This window comes from Protopterus annectens, chromosome 10.part0 (genome assembly GCF_019279795.1).
Source record: "Protopterus annectens isolate FY-2018-M chromosome 10.part0, PAN1.0, whole genome shotgun sequence".
Taxonomy (NCBI): domain Eukaryota; kingdom Metazoa; phylum Chordata; order Ceratodontiformes; family Protopteridae; genus Protopterus; species Protopterus annectens.
Genome location: NC_056744.1, coordinates 334731470 through 334747626, shown reverse-complemented (window position 1 = coordinate 334747626; position 16157 = coordinate 334731470). Strand labels below are relative to the sequence as shown.

At 41.4% G+C, this 16157-nt stretch overlaps 1 protein-coding gene across 1 annotated transcript in view; it reads left to right on the top strand.

Annotated features, from left to right (window-relative positions):
• RALGPS2 (Ral GEF with PH domain and SH3 binding motif 2) overlaps positions 1-16157 on the top strand; it is a 2773917-nt gene that overhangs the window by 1439333 nt on the left and 1318427 nt on the right. Inside the window, exon 8 of the mRNA XM_044085226.1 lies at positions 4577-4669. Within this exon, the coding sequence (XP_043941161.1) occupies positions 4577-4669 (93 nt within the window). The remainder of the gene's footprint in view (positions 1-4576; positions 4670-16157) is intronic.

Sequence of the window (16157 nt, the reverse complement as noted above, 5' to 3'; positions counted from 1 at the left end):
CAGCCAGGTCTGTTTTGTGCAAAGACTGGGGTCGCCCTATAAACAACTCCCCTCCCTACAGTTGATTTCTTTCTGATGGTGGCTGTTTCCATCATTTCATCTTGTGATCTCCTTCCCTGAACCTAAGATGGGCTAAACTTGATCTCTTTGAAAGCTAAAATCACGGTTGCTCCCAGAGTTTGACTTCTTACAGTAAGACGTTGTCCTGTTTGATTCTCAGAGCGTCTTCTGTGTGGAGATGTGCGTGAATGGGCGTACCTTCGTTGAAGGCTGTGCATCAGGGCCGGCAACTCTGCATGTAAAAATCTACTGCCAGTCATTAGCGGACCGGAGTTCCGCTGTGGTGACCCCTAACTGGGAAAAAGCCGAAAGACACAACATTATTAGTGGAGTATTTGTTTGTTTATTTTGCTGATGACATATAGTGAAATTCTGAAATCAAACTTGTGACTTTGGACTCTGTTTGATTTTTTGGCCTGCTACAGGACTTGCTCTACAAACAAATGAAGGGAGAGAGCCACTAGCAGGTTTTAAACTTCCACAACCAATGACTTGTAAAGGTTTGAATTCACTCCCTCCACATGCCCACAGTCTAAACCTTTACTCTGCAATAAAAATTGTATCTTTATCTAGTTGTACAGCACTCATCTGCCATTAAATGTGTTGCATGACTACAGAATCCAGAGTCTGTTTTATTGGTACTATTTATTTTTAAAGTTCCTTATATGCTAGACATTTTAGATAAATCTCTTCTGAATGCTGTATTAATCAGAAAGTGATCTGACGTATACTATACTGGAGTTTTCTAATTACTGGAGTTTTCTGGGGCTTGTGACAAAGCTAGCCAAGATCCAAGCCCTCGCATGTAAGGAGGTACACTATCCTGACTTTTCGTTAGTGAATTTGAGACGGAGGAATTTGTGGATTCTGCTCCTTGGGTGTGAGTATCCAGTAGCAAATGACTCATTTACTTCTAGGAAATGCATCCTCTGATCAAAGCATTTCTAAATGTCTTACCCTCCATTTTGTGTTGTGCCTTTGACAGAGATCTGACTGATGCCATCAGTATGGAGGTGACTGTTCCTGGTACCTATTACAGGATAGCACCTTCAACAGACATGTACTGCCATCACTCTGGTTGTAGGTGTGGTACCTATTACAGGATAGCACCTTCAGCAGAGATATACTGCCATCACTCGGGTTGTAGGTCTGGTACCTATTACAGGACAGCACCTTCAGCAGAGATGTACTGCCATCACTCGGGTTGTAGGTCTGGTACCTATTACAGGATAGCACCTTCAGAAGAGATGCACTGCCATCACTCTGGTTGTAGGGTGTGGTACCTGTTACAGGACAGCACCTACAGCAGAGATGTACTGCCATCACTCGGGTTGTAGGTGTGGTACCTATTACAGGATAGCACCTTCAGAAGAGATGCACTGCCATCACTCGGGTTGTAGGTGTGGTACCTGTTGCAGGACAGCACCTTCAGCAGAGATGTACTGCCATCACTCGGGTTGTAGGTGTGGTACCTATTACAGGACAGCACCTTCAGAAGAGATGCACTGCCATCACTCCGGTTGTAGGTCTGGTACCTGTTACAGGACAGCACCTACAGCAGAGATGTACTGCCATCACTCTGGTTGTAGGTCTGGTACCTGTTACAGGACAGCACCTTCAGCAGAGATGTACTGCCATCAATCAGGTTGTAGGTGTGGTACCTGTTACAGGATAGCACCTTCAGAAGAGATGCACTGCCATCACTTGGGTTGTAGGTGTGGTACCTGTTACAGGACAGCACCTACAGCAGAGATGCACTGCCATCACTTGGGTTGTAGGTCTGGTACCTGTTACAGGACAGCACCTACAGCAGAGATGTACTGCCATCAATCAGGTTGTAGGTTATACATCTGGTGGTTCTCTGTCCCAGGATGCATTGATTTTTGTTGTGAACACCTTTTGATTCTCTCTACATGCTGCCCTTATTGTGTGCGGGTATCACTACTTTGGATTATACTAAAATATTTATCAGCTGGTCTTTGAATGATTTAGCACCCAGTTCCCCACGAGCGTGCGTTATAGTGCTGGAGAGAGGTGGCCCTCTTCCTTCCGCATTCCAACCCACTGACTAGCGACGCTCCTTGATGACCTTGCGGCCAGCAATCCCTGGCCAACTGAAGATCTGCAGCACTGCGGTATTGTTACGTTGAGGTGAGATTCTGACTTAGAGGCATTCAGTCATGATCCCACAGGTGGTTGCTTCACACCATTGGCTCCTCAGCCAAGCACATACATCAGTGTCCGAAAGTGCGGTTCCTCTCATACTGACCAGGATTACTATCACAACACCACATCATCAGTAGGGTGAAACTAACCTGTCTCACAACTGTCTAATCCCAGCTCAAGTTCCCTATTAGTGGTTGGACAATGCAGTGCTTGGTGAATTTTGCTTCACAGTGACAGGAAGAGCCAACATCAAAGGATGAAAAAGTGACGTCACTATGAATGCTTGGCTGCCACAAGCCATTTATCCCTGTGGTAACTTTTCTGACGCCTCCTCCTTAAAACCCAAAAAGCCAGAAGGATTGTGACACCCTGCTTTCACTGGCTGTATTCATACTGAAAATCAAGATCAAGCAAACTTTTCCCTTCTGCTCCATGGGAGGTGTTTGTCCTCCCTGAGCTGCAGACTTTGAAGAGAAGAGAGATTGCTGGTATGCCACTGTATATTTGGTCTTTAAAAGGGTCTTCTGCAGCGTGAAACCTTTCCTGCCCTTAATGTTGATTTTTGTTGTCTGCTGCTGATCCAACAGAATGTGTGACTTGAGACTTCAAATGTATATCTTTATATGCTTGCAACTTTTTCTGCATCTTGTTTTGTGATGCCTTCTTTATAAGGGGTGAAGAACATGAGACTTTGGGGTGCGCACTTCCTTTAATCCAGGCACAAGGGACAGTGTTGCTTGAGCCAAAGATGGTGGTGCCTTCATGGAACATATGTCAAGAGAAGCATGTGAAATTCCACAGAAAGGGCATCACAGGTGTTAGTATGTTTGCAAATAGCCCCAAAGAATAAATAATATGGTGAATACTCACAGAATCATAATTTATAATATATGTATCATCAGTATTTCAAGAATTTGTATGTTTATTTTAAATCAAAATCATCCCTTAAGTCTTGCCCCCGTGACTCCCTATTCTTTGCCCAACTAACCCCCATCATTATTCTCTTGGAGCAAAAGCTAGACACATTCCAGCCCATTAATTCACTTTTTGATGGCCTAAACAGCCTATTTGCCCCCCACCCCACCCCCAGACCAGAGCTCTTAACCTCTGGGGCAGCTATGTTGAGCTTTCCTGTGCATTGCTGATATGGGAAGCTTGCACTTCCCCACAAAATTCCCCAGGTGGTGCAGGTGCAGTACACCACTTGGAATGTGTTCAGATGTCTCTTCTCTACAGGTTTAACACCCAGTAACCCCCTTTGAGTACCCCAAGCAGCAAGCTAGGACTACCTGCTTTCCCCAATAAAGTCAAGGTTAAAACAGCTGCCTACCCCTATCCGTCCTGCCTTGTCACCTCTAGTGCAAGTGCCACTAATAGAACACGTCATTTGGGTCACATCTGGGGCTTAATCCCTCTGTGTGATGGCTGCGAGTGGATATTATTTTTGAGTATTTATTACATTTTTTCATTAGTTTCATGTATGAAGTCCATCTCCTTATGGTCATAAGTCTGTTGTGACTTCCTAAATGATGTAATCTGATCGGTTACAGAAAAATACTTTACGTAATATCTTGACATCTGGGCTTAGCATTCACCCTTAAAGACAAATGGTTACCCTGTTTTCCCATAGGATATTTTTACTTTCTTATATGTTGCCAGCCATTGGGTAAACGTTTATTTTAATTATGTCATAGCCTCTGTGCATAAAGTACCAAGTTAAAAAAGTAGATCATTCATCTGATTTTGATGTGTTCATGGTCTTTTTTTTTTTTTTTTTTTTTTGCGTCTGTGAGCAAATTCTCTCTCTCCTCTAACATTTTTCTGAATGTTGTGTATTGTTTAGTGTTTTTCTTAAACACCATTCCAGTCTGGGGCTAGACAATTGTAAATGTCATGTTTTTTTTTTCTTCTTAGCAGTGTTTTTTTTTTTTTTTTTAATCTGGAAAAATAAATTCCTTGGATTCCTTCTTCCACACTGTTAATGAGTGTGGAATGTTAATGTTCCTTGCTTTTGGAGACTATCTGCAACTACAAAGTGATGTTATTTTTAAGTAACTAGAAACATTTGTAAAGCATCATTTGAGGTGACCCTGTTTGAGTCCTGAGTCATTAAACACAAGTATTTTCAGTATATTTTAGTTGCTCTTGATTTATTGAAGCCTGTGACAGTTTAAAAGATTCCTTCTTACATGTGTAATGGATACATTCTTTTCTTATGTAGGCAGTTTGTTTATTTGCTGACATTTAGAGGTTAAGTATTACTATGTATGTGCATGTATTGATGTTTAAAGTGAATTAGATGGTGTGTGTATGTAAATATATATGTCGTCTACATTTTCTTTCTTTACAGAAACTGTATGAACTCAACAACCTTCATGCACTTATGGCTGTAGTTTCAGGCTTACAAAGTGCACCAATCTACAGGCTTACAAAAACATGGTCGGTAAGTGACAAATTCCTTCAGTCTGAGTAAAAGTTCAGAGAAGACGCTACTACTTGTTAATGATTGCCATTTTTGTAGTAGTTTCAGAAGTCCTTGTTTACTTGTGTACCAAGTAGGATGCATGTAAGGAAACATGATAGTTTTATGTTGTTTGTCATCTGTTAAAGTAATTGTTTTATGATAGAAGCCATACTGCTGTATGACACCAGGAGCACATTTACACGTAAATATCTTCCTTATAGAGTTCTGATATCCTTGATAAGTGTAAGCATGGGCCTGGGAGAGGAACCATTTACAGGTTATCTGTTTGCATCCGAGACATAGGTGCCAAACCAGGGATGAATTACTGGTTTCCCATCCAATTATCCAAGTTGCACTTGAATTGGATTCGGGAGGAACTCTGCTTCACATGGATGGGGGGGGAGCCTGTTTCCATAGACTGGGTAGCCCCTGAGATGCATACCTACCTATCCAGCAGGTCCTATTTATATCACAGGCAAGGTTCAAGTCTTTAGAATGGGTAATTCTGGTACTGTTTGTTTTGTGGATATGCAGGAGGTCCATCAGAGTGGGGTCTGACAATGCCCTGTATGCCAGGCATAGATCTCCCATCAAAAGCCTGTATTAGACAGAATACAGGGATAGGACATTGAGGCGGTCTGCAAATGAACACAGGGATGGGACCTTGATGCGGTCTGCAACAGAATACAGGGATAGGACCTTGAGGCGGTCTGCATAGGGCATATTACTTATGCCCTGTATTCTTTTAGTGAGGAACCTTTGTGGACGTTCCAGTTATTGGATATGCCTGGTTAGTTAAATACCAAAGGGGGCATTGTACTTGACAGATGAATGCAGAGTACAGTGGAACAATGACTTCCTTGGACTTCGATGCCATACCTTTGTTTATAACTTGTGCAACATAGATTGATTTCCTCACCACCACGACTGTAGCTTCCAATTAAAACAATGCACAATAAAACCAATTAATCAACTTTTTCTTAAAGCGCCGTGCATCTAATACCAGCTTAACGCAATTCGCTAAGTATACTAGATTGCTTCTATTACAAGAAGCATCAAATGTAGGTTTAAAATCAAAATTCAGTGTGGGGTGCTTATAACATTGCATCTTACTTATCACTCTGCATGTCCTACAGTTCATCCACGGAAACGTGCCTAACTTATGCCCTTAGTCATACTTCGGTTGTCTAACTTTACATAATTGTTTTAATTTTCGACTATTCCTATAGGTAAACCTAAGTATGTCGCCTATAATCTTGGCAGTAGCTCTATCTGCTGTCAAAAGATGGCAATTCTTTTTTATTATATTACACATGACACTGCTGTCCTTGGCATATTTGGTACTGACATGGACTAATTGCAGTGATTGTCAATGTTTCTATGTCGGTAAGACATTGAAACATTTGAGGGATAGGCTATACAAAGATCTGTATGATATGAATAAAAACACAAATCATTTACAGTCAGCTGCCTGTCTGGTGCCAGGATCCGCCACATAACAGATGCACTCAAGTCACTCCACAACAAGTACAGTTACGACTCTGTCATTGTCCATGTTGGAGTGAATGACTTGAGACGTACCTCCTTGGACTACATGAAAAGAGACATGGAAGAGCTCTTGGATCATGTGGCCCAGGCAGGTATGACCCTAGCCCTGAGTAGTATCCTGCCTTTGCCCAGAATACCACAGTGTAAGGATAAAATTATTGACTTCAACAATTGGCTAAGCTTCTGGTGTCATTCAGAAGGGATCCAGTATCTGTCTCCCTGGGATGACATGATTGACAGACCACGATGCTTTACCAGAGATGGTCTACACCTATCGCCCCTGGGATTCAAGTTACTGGCAAAGGCTCTTGCCACCCCTATAGTGCCTTTTGTAGGCAAAGTTCAAAGGACAAAACCACCACCGTAACAGGTACAAGCATGCAAAATCTGAAGGTAAGGCTACTCAATGCTAGAAGTCTAAACCTCAAAATGCACTCTCTCGAGGCACTCCTAAAAATGGAGAACATCGATATCTGTGCAGTAACTGAGACCTGGTTCAAGGCTCCAGAGAGCACCCCTGCAATACCAGGCTCTTACCACACTTTTCAGCCACTAAACCAGGACCGAAACACTAAAGGTGGAGGAGTGCCCATATTCACCAGGGATATTCACAACACCAGGCCAGTTGCCCAACACAATGCGTCTGAAATTCTCTAGGTGCAACTAACACTAGGTAAGACTGCAATCCAAATTGTAGGTTGCTACAGATCCCCCACCATGCCCCAAGATTCTCACTGCACCTTTCTGAACATACTGGAAAATATTAAGATACAACCAAACACCCTAATACTGAGTGATTTCAACTACCCTGCCATTAACTGGGAAAACTTCTCAATGTACCAACACCTTTGTCCAATAGTTCTTGGAATTTATAAATTCCAATGCCCTGGATCAACTAATCCTTAGTCCCACCAGGGGCTCCAATATATCCTAGACCTGGTCCTTACCAACATGAGAAATCAATGCTCCACACCTATGGTCACCCCCTTGTTGGTCAGGTCTGACCATAAGCTAATCACTCCTAGACATCCACATCCCACCCCCACCCCCCAGTAAGGAAACCTCTGTAAAAAAAAAAAACTTCTCCAAAGCCAACTTCATGCTACTCAAGTCAGAAGTGACAAACTTCATGACACCCATGCAGGCAAGAACTGAAAGTTCGACTGCTGAATCCTACCCTAAGGCACTGTACAAGCCCATCCACTTGTGCGTGAATCGTGCCATCTCCAGTAGAACCAAGATGCTCTCCCCCAAGAAAAGGAAGCCAATCTGGTGGTCCCTTGCCATAAACAAACTTTACAACAAAAGGAAGAAACTGTTGCAGAAAAGGGGAGAATCCCAGGATGCAAAAAAACTCCCTTACCAGCCTCAGTAAGATGCTGAGATCATCATAAAATCCTCCAAAGCTAGTTACGAAAATAAAATTGCTAAAGATTCCAAAGACAACCACAAGGCATTCTATAGCTATGTCAAGAATCTAAATGGCAATCCTCAGATCTGCTCTGAGCTACAACAGAATGGCATTAAATATACTGATCCCAAGGATATTGCCAATATCCTGGCAGATCGATTCAGTGCAAACTTCACCCCCCCGTCATCACCCCCTAAAGAGCCCATCTCAATACTGAAAGATTGCCAGATTCCGGTAATAACGGCCACACAGGTAAAAAACACACTCTCCAAAGCTAAGAACACAGCATCCATGGGACCAGACGACATCCCAGGCTGTGTACTACATGAACTACAAAATGAACTGGCACCTCACCTAAGTATCACGTTTAATCATAGCCTCACCTCAGGCTTCGTGCCCACTGAGTGGCACACAGCTACAGTTATCCCACTCCGCAAGGGGGATCCACCTTAGATCCCAGGAACTTACCACCCCATCAGTCTGACAAACCTGATCTGCAAGGCCATGGAATGTATTATCATGGAACTTGCAAAACAAAGACATTGGCAACCTTCAGTCACTGAACCTCACGCAGTTTTGGTTCGTGAAGGGCCGATTGTGTCTCCTGAACCTGATTGACTTCTCTGAATCAGTCTCCAGAGCCATGGACAAGGGTAAGGTGGTCCAAACAGCCTATCTGGACCCCGCCAAGGCGTTTAACACTATCCCCCACTCTGGAATCATGGATAAACTTACTAAGCTGGGCATTAAATCCCTACGTCACTCTATGGGTTGCCAACTGGCTTACTGCCAGAACCCACACTGTAAAAATAGCCGACTCCAAATTCAGCTCCAGACAAGTGACAAGTGGAGTACCTCAGGGTTCAGTCCTGGAGCCGCTCTTGTATGGCATCTACTTCTCTGAAGTACAGGCCAACACTAAGGGACTCTGGCTAACAAAGTTCACAGATGGCTGCAAACTGGGAGCCATTATTGAATCCCCAAATGATGCGGATATTCTACAAAAGGTTCTTACAGAAACAGATGCTTGGTGCCAAAGCCATGGACTCAAGCTCAATGCCAAGAAATGTATAGTGATCCCCTTTGGAAAAAAACATGTACCCATGAATTACCACATAGGTGGCAGTACACTAAACACTGAAAGTGTGATAAGAGACTTAGGGACATAGGTGGACAGTGGTCTCAACTTCGATAACCATATCGCCACAACAGTCAGGAAATCTTCTATGTGGCACACCTCATCACTAAGAGCTTTTCGTCCAGAAAAAAGGAGGTCATTGTCCCACTGTACTCATCCCTCATTAAACCCATTATAGAATACAACGCCTCGTTTGGTATGTACCTCTCAAGACATCTACAACAACTGGGAAGGCCACAGAAATACCTCACTAAAAGAATCACAGGCCTAAATCAGATGCCCTATGCTGACCATCTAAAAAAAAAACTCCACCTATACTCTGTGGCATGTCATCTACTCTGAGGCGATCTCTGCTTAACATACAAAGCCATGTCAAATCCAGAGCTGTTGGACATGCTACACTTAAAGAAATCCCAATCCCTCAGAGAGACACGCTCCAGGGATCTAAACCTTGTCATCACGATGAACAAAACATGCTGGAGGGATAGGTTCCTGACCCAGAGACTCCCCAGACTCTGGAATAGACTTGCCCATACATGTCAAGCATAGCGTTTTTTTAGCCCTCTTCAAAAGGAACCTTGATTGGATAGGAGATGTGATCCCCGGGGTGAATATCCTGTCAGTCACCCTGGTAGACATTGTTCCATCTAAGTAAATACATTGGGAAGAAATAGCCAGGGAATTGTTATGGCTAGACTTGTATAGGCCCTTGGGACGGTAGCCTAGTACCAACCTATGAACACACAGAATGTTTTAGCGAAGCATATTATGGAATTTTCAACACATACTTTTAGTTTGAGTGTTGCAACCAGTATGTAAAAATATAAGAGGGGGTGATAACTACTTGGAGCAAGTTGAGCTCAAGTGGGTTTTAAGGATGCAGATACACATTCATCCAGGTCTTAATAATTATATATGTGTTAAGCCAGTATTAGATGCATAGCGCTTTAAGAAAAAGAGTTGATTAATTGGTTTTATTGTGCATTGTTTTAGTTGCTTTAATTTTCACCTTGTTTCTGATTCACTGAGAATTAGTATTTATGCTATATGTATTTTGATGTGCTTTAAGGATCTGATGAAGCATAGTTCTCTACGTGAAAGTGCTTCTCCATTTTATTGCTTTTATATTTTCTGTTAAAACTGAAAGCTGCAGTCATGGTGGCCCTGCAGGGTTTGTTCTACATTGTTTTCCTTTTTCCCCAATTTGGACTTCTGGGCTGCATTGATAATATTTTACATTTGTTTGGACTACATTATTTGACTTTAGTAACTGTGGCCCTAAAAATCTAATGTACATGCCCAAGTGTAGGTCTTGTGAGACTTATCGATGAGACCAATAGAAAAGTTTTATAAACACATCAGTTTAACTGAATAATCTCATTAATTTTTTATATTGCAAGTGATTTGTACATCCATAATAGGAAGGGATCTGATATTTTTACTGAGAAGGCTGAGCTGACTGAGCTGAAATGGATTATACTCTTTCAGGCTCGTATACCTCCGGGTATAAATGGTTGTTTAAGTATTACACCGATTTTAAATAAGTTGCATGACCAGTTTTGAATTATTTCTGTAAGTTAAGTTTTGATCTAATTGTAGTGTTGATCATGTGACTTCATTTTTATAAATTATGTGATTTTGTAGTTTTTAAGCCTGATGAAACTATATGCAAAAGTTTTTACTAGCGATATTAAAAGCGTTTTCAGTGACATTATTGTGGTTCTGGCGGATTTCTTTGAGTATTTAGGGGTATGATTTAAAACGTCTTCTATTACGGCAGTTAAGGTATGTGGGGGGGGGGGGTGACTTAATAAAAGATAATATAAAACCTGAGAAATTGGAAGCTCTTGTATTTGGTTATGAATAGCAAGATACAAACAGTAAAAATGTTTAGTCCCTTCAGGTTTATACATGTCCAGCATCTTTTATCAACCAGAGGAGAAGTTGTGGACAATAATAAAGTTGAAGGAATTTATCTGGGAGAGGAACAGAGCAAGATATAAATGGAACATGTAATCCTTCTAATAGAACAAGGTGGTTTAAGATTACCTGGTTTGAAGGGATATTTTAGAGCTACACAGTTATGACTCTTATACATAACACAAGCAGAAGGCTATACTTCTAAATGGAAAGAGATGATGAATCCCAGGGAAGTTCAAGGAAACAGAATGAGAGGGGGTGGGAATTTAGATGCAGATCCTTAAGAAGAAGAATAACCATACTGAATAAGTTGCTGGAAACTCGAGAGTTAAGGTGGCAAATTTTGTTGAGCGTTCATTAAAAAAAAAAAAATGGATTAAATGAGTATATTAATATTAAAAGTATGTTAAGTTATAGGATTTTATAAGTTGTCAACATTTGATATTTAGTTTTATATTTGAAGTGATATAATCTTTCCGCGTTTTGATAAAATTTATACATATAGTGACAGCTTTTCTAAAGATTTTGTAAATGAATTGCTGATGTCATTAATTTGTTGAATGTGATTGGATAATTTGTAAGAAAGTGAATATTTAAGCAAGTCTTAATGTATGGTTTTCTGATGGCGTTCCTGGTGTTTAAAATGTAATTAAAGTGCTAAAATAGTAGTTGTCGTGATGTTTCCTTCATTATTCTGTGGTTCCCAAGCGGTGCCTCCAAGAGTTTTGTGTTTTTAGTGCATTGTTTCTTGGGTTGCTGTTTTTTTTGTTTTTGATACTGAATATTATATTCATAAAGTTGCAGAAAGTATTCTAAGAACTAAGCCAACATGAGAATGGAGAGAGGGTATTTTGCCAGTAGAGAAGATCATCAGTAGGGTACATAAAATAAGCAAGAGGGGGCTGGAATTTACTGGAGAAACTCTTCAGTGGAGCAAAGGTATTGAGACCAAATGACTACAGAGGGAAAGATAGTGGGATGAGGCCAAGATGATACTTGGAGGGCAGGCTTAGAGACAGACTCCCCATACAAGGGACTGATATCAGAGTACTGGCGCAAAGAGAAAGGGATAGAAGAATATTACGGGAATGACCTGTTCTGGTTGCCATCTATAACAGAAGCTGATGTTAAAAATGAATAGTTAGTAGGGCATATAAAATATTGCATGACAGTGGCACACCTCATCACAAAAGGTTTCTCATCCAGAAAAAGAGATCATTCTTCCCCTCTACTCATCACTCATTAGACCCATTAAGGAGTACAGTACCCCTTTTGGTATGTACCTCACAAGACATCTACAACAACTGGAAAGGCCGCAGAAATACCTCACAAAGAGGATTACTGGCCTCAGATGCCCTACGCAGACGTCTCAAAAAAAAAAATCTAGATTTGCTGCGTCACATATCGCCTACTCAGAGGCGATCTCTACCTAACATACAAAGCTATGTCAAACCCAGAGCTGTTGAACATGCTTCACTTAAAGAAATCCCAATCCCTCTAAGCTACATGCTCTAGGGACCTAAACCTTGTCACCACAATAAACAGGACATGCTGGAGGGATAGATTCCTGTCCCAGAGACTTCCCATACTCTGGAACAGACTACTTATGTCAAACAGAGCTCCTCATTAGCATTCTTCAAGAAAAATCTTGATGATTGGATGGGAAATAGGAAATTCACCCCGGAGGTCACTTCTGTGCACAGGAAAATGTTTCATGGGTGGCGAAAACCAAGGTACCTTTTTGGCTAGGCTTATATAGGCCCTAGGGCCAATAGCCTAGTACCAACCTATGAATTGGGCAGAGGATGTTAGAAGAGACTGAGAAGAGAGACTGGAAAAGCAGCTTGTAACAGAGGAACGGGAGGACATGTCAGTCTCCTAAGTGTGCAGCAAAGTGCAGAGGGTTTAGGATATTTGCTTAGAAGTGTTTGCATAGGTATTTTATACCTCAGGCAGACTTCAAAAAAATTTTCCTCGGGTAGATAAAAATGTTGGAGGTGTGTGATAGGGAAGAAAGAGGTAAGTGGAACGTGTTTTGGGAGCATAATGAGCTGGCAGATTTTAAAAGTTCCCTATTGAGTACTTTCTCAGAAATATTGGGTGAGAAAATGGGTATAAGTAAGGAATTGAGTGTTTTTGTTTTAAGCTGGGATTCAGGATCTGAACTGCCTAGACATTGTAAGGCCTTGTTAAGTTTAGTTCTGTTAGCTACCAAAAAATACTAGAAAATGGAAATCAGTCTAACCTGACTGTATTTTAGTTATTGAGTTTTGAACCTGTAATATGCTGGAGGGATAGATTCCCGTCAGAGACTCCCCCATGCTTTGGAACAAAATTCCTAACTACATTAGGCAGAGCCCCTCACTAACACTCCAAGAGAAATCTTTGACGAGTGGATGGGTAACAGAAAATACACCCCTGTGATCACTTCATTGGACAGAGGCTCAGTTAATTAATCAATGAGGTGGCGAAAGCTGACACTCTGGCTAGGCTTATAAATGCCCTCTGGCAGATAGCCTATTTACCTACCTATGAACCTATAACAACCTATGAGAGAGAAACGAACTGGAAGATAAATCTTTAGAAGAAAAGGAGGAGCAAATTACATAGAAATAAGTGAAAATTGTGGGAACAATCCAGGCAGAATAATGTTCAGGAGGAGGAGTGAGGTTTAAGAGAAGGAAGCAGGAATTCAGCAGTTTATGTAATGTCAGCATCCTTTATAGACTTTTAACTGACTAGAGCACTGATCCCATTGGACCAATTCCAGTCTTGGCCCAGAATGTGAACACACATCAAAGTGGAAAAAATTAAAATAACGTGTACGATAGAAGAGCACACTAAAAACAAAGGTATAGTTAATATACAATAGAAAAAATATTTAAAACGATAGTCAATAGAAACCACTATGTACAGTATTTATACTAAAAACAAAGGTATATTGAATATACAGTAGAAAAAAATATTTAAAACGATAGTCAATAGAAACCACTATGTACAATATTTACACTAAAAACAAAGGTGTAGTGAATATACAATAGAAAAAATATTTAAAACGATAGTCAATAGAAAACACTATGTACAATATTTACACTAAAAACAAAGGTGCAGTGAATGTACAATAGAAAAAATATTTAAAACAATAGTCGATAGAAACCACTGTGTACAATATTTATTCATCCAAAAGTGGAAGGGGCTGTTTTCTTCGATCTGGTGGCTGACACAGTTATTCTCAGGGATTACCACGTTTCTTATAAAGTTTTGGGTTTGCAAAAAATGTCACCATGAGAGTAGAAACATTCAAAAACCAATGAAAATTGTCAGCGCAGCCTCACAGGGCATATTGAGCTGTATCCGTTTTTACTGTAGGTAGTATTTACCTCTTTTCTAAAAGCAAATGTATAACAAGTATGCATTAGAGAAAATGTTCTGGCGCATAATCAATAAGTCACCGCAACAGCTCCTCCCTTATTGAGTTTCTTAACCCAGATGGAGTGATCATTTCTAAGTGGTTTAGATACATCATACTCACTACTTGTAAAGTTGCTATACACATTTTTTTTCTTTTGAACAATTCCCCGATGTCATGTTCGTATTTCTTTTCACAAGTTAAAATCGATGGATATAAAGGGAGAGGGTGTATATTTTCCTCCTGCTAACACTGAATAAGTTTCCGCACAGTGATGTTATGCCACAGGCTGGAGTCTGGCAGCAGTGTGAAGCGTATCACTACAGGCCGGAGTCTGGCAGCAGTGTGAAGCATATCATCACAGGCTGGAGTCTGGCAGCAGTGTGAAGCGTATCGCCACAGGCTGGAGTCTGGCAGCAGTGTGAAGCGTATCGCTACAGCTGGAGTCTGGCAGCAGTGTGAAGCATATTGCCACAGGCTGGAGTCTGGCAGCAGTGTGAAGCGTATCGCTACAGGCTGGAGTCTGGCAGCCGTGTGAAGCATATCATCACTTTCTATGAGGCTGACCCACAATGCAGCAGTGTGAAGCGTATCATCACTTTCTGTGAGGCTGACCCACAATGCAGCAGACATAGAGAGTGCAGCTGGGGCAGACATTACTGTGAGAAGGCAGGTCTGGTTTAGGTTGCTTGGATTTGTGGAGAGCGATAATGGTTTCTTCACCAGTGTCCTGTCTGAATGTTTTGATCTCCTTTACTTCTCCCTCATTTGTGTTCCCTATAATGGTGAGGCATAAGAAACAACTTGCTAGGATACTGTTCTAGAATCGTGAAAGCATCCTGTCTGTGTTGTGGTGGTTTCTCACGAAGGCCAGCACTTGATAATTACGTCTTACAGATTGTCATAATTTGTCATGTGAAATTTCCAGGTCTGAGATCTTTGTATGTTAATTGTGTTGTGAACAGTGCATTTCTCATGCCACCTACCAAAGGAGTATTATGTTTTGGACAGATGTGGCACGAAAGTGTATACCACTGGCACAGTTGCGTCTTGGGGCTCTCAGATATGTTAATCAGTTCAAGTTTCTTTTCTTCCTGGTATAATCAGTATCAAGAAAACTTGAAAAATTTCTGGAGTTCAAGTTCTACAAGGACCACTTTCAAACCATGTCTGTGGTTGCTTTGGAGGGCTCCATAGTGGTCCTGTGTAACATGAATTGTGTTGATTTTTTTGTCCAAGTCTGCAGTCGTGGGTGTGCCCCTGAGAAGAACAGCATGGCATAGGTCATCCTTTGAAGATTGCCTTGTACTATGTTCTGGATGTTTCCTTCAAGGTGAGAGTGCCCCATGGCCGGACATCTTGCACTGTCTTTAGTGGACCTTCTTAAAGTACTCCGGCACATTCCTTTGTGTCTGTCTAATCCTGCTGTTGTAGAAATAAGAGATGTCCTATCATTTCCCTAGAAGCAAGACCAAGCATCCTGTGTTATCCCTGTATTTTGTGCTGGAAGAAAATCCCTTCTAGCCTCCTGACTACAATCTTGACCAACCCAAGAATGGGGAATCCTTTGTTAGCCCTTTGTTTTGTATTGGAAGGAAATCCCCGGCTGCTTCCTGGCTACAATCTTGACTAACCTAGGAATGGGGAATGGCTGTGTTGGTTCATTCGTTTGATGGTCAGCAAAGTTAAGGCTGGACCTGTTCAGTTATGCCCTTTTTTCCCATTTTCAGGCTGGTATTGCAGAACTTTTGGGTAAGGCCCAATGTGTATTAGTTAGGGGGATAGCAGAAGCTTGGTTATTCTTAGGAAGTGAATATTCTTAGGAAGTGAATAGATTGTTTTACTTCTCCTTGACAGGACTGACTGGGTGCCTTTTTCTGGACCTTGACATTATCCCTTCTAATGGGAATGAGCCATTTTTAGTCTTGCTGGACACCTGGGAGGATATTTAGTGCTCGGCTTCCCAAGTTTCCTGTGGTTGGGGATTTCCACCAACAGAGGGTTGCTGTTTAAAGTTACTCAGTATTCAGAGGATTCTCAG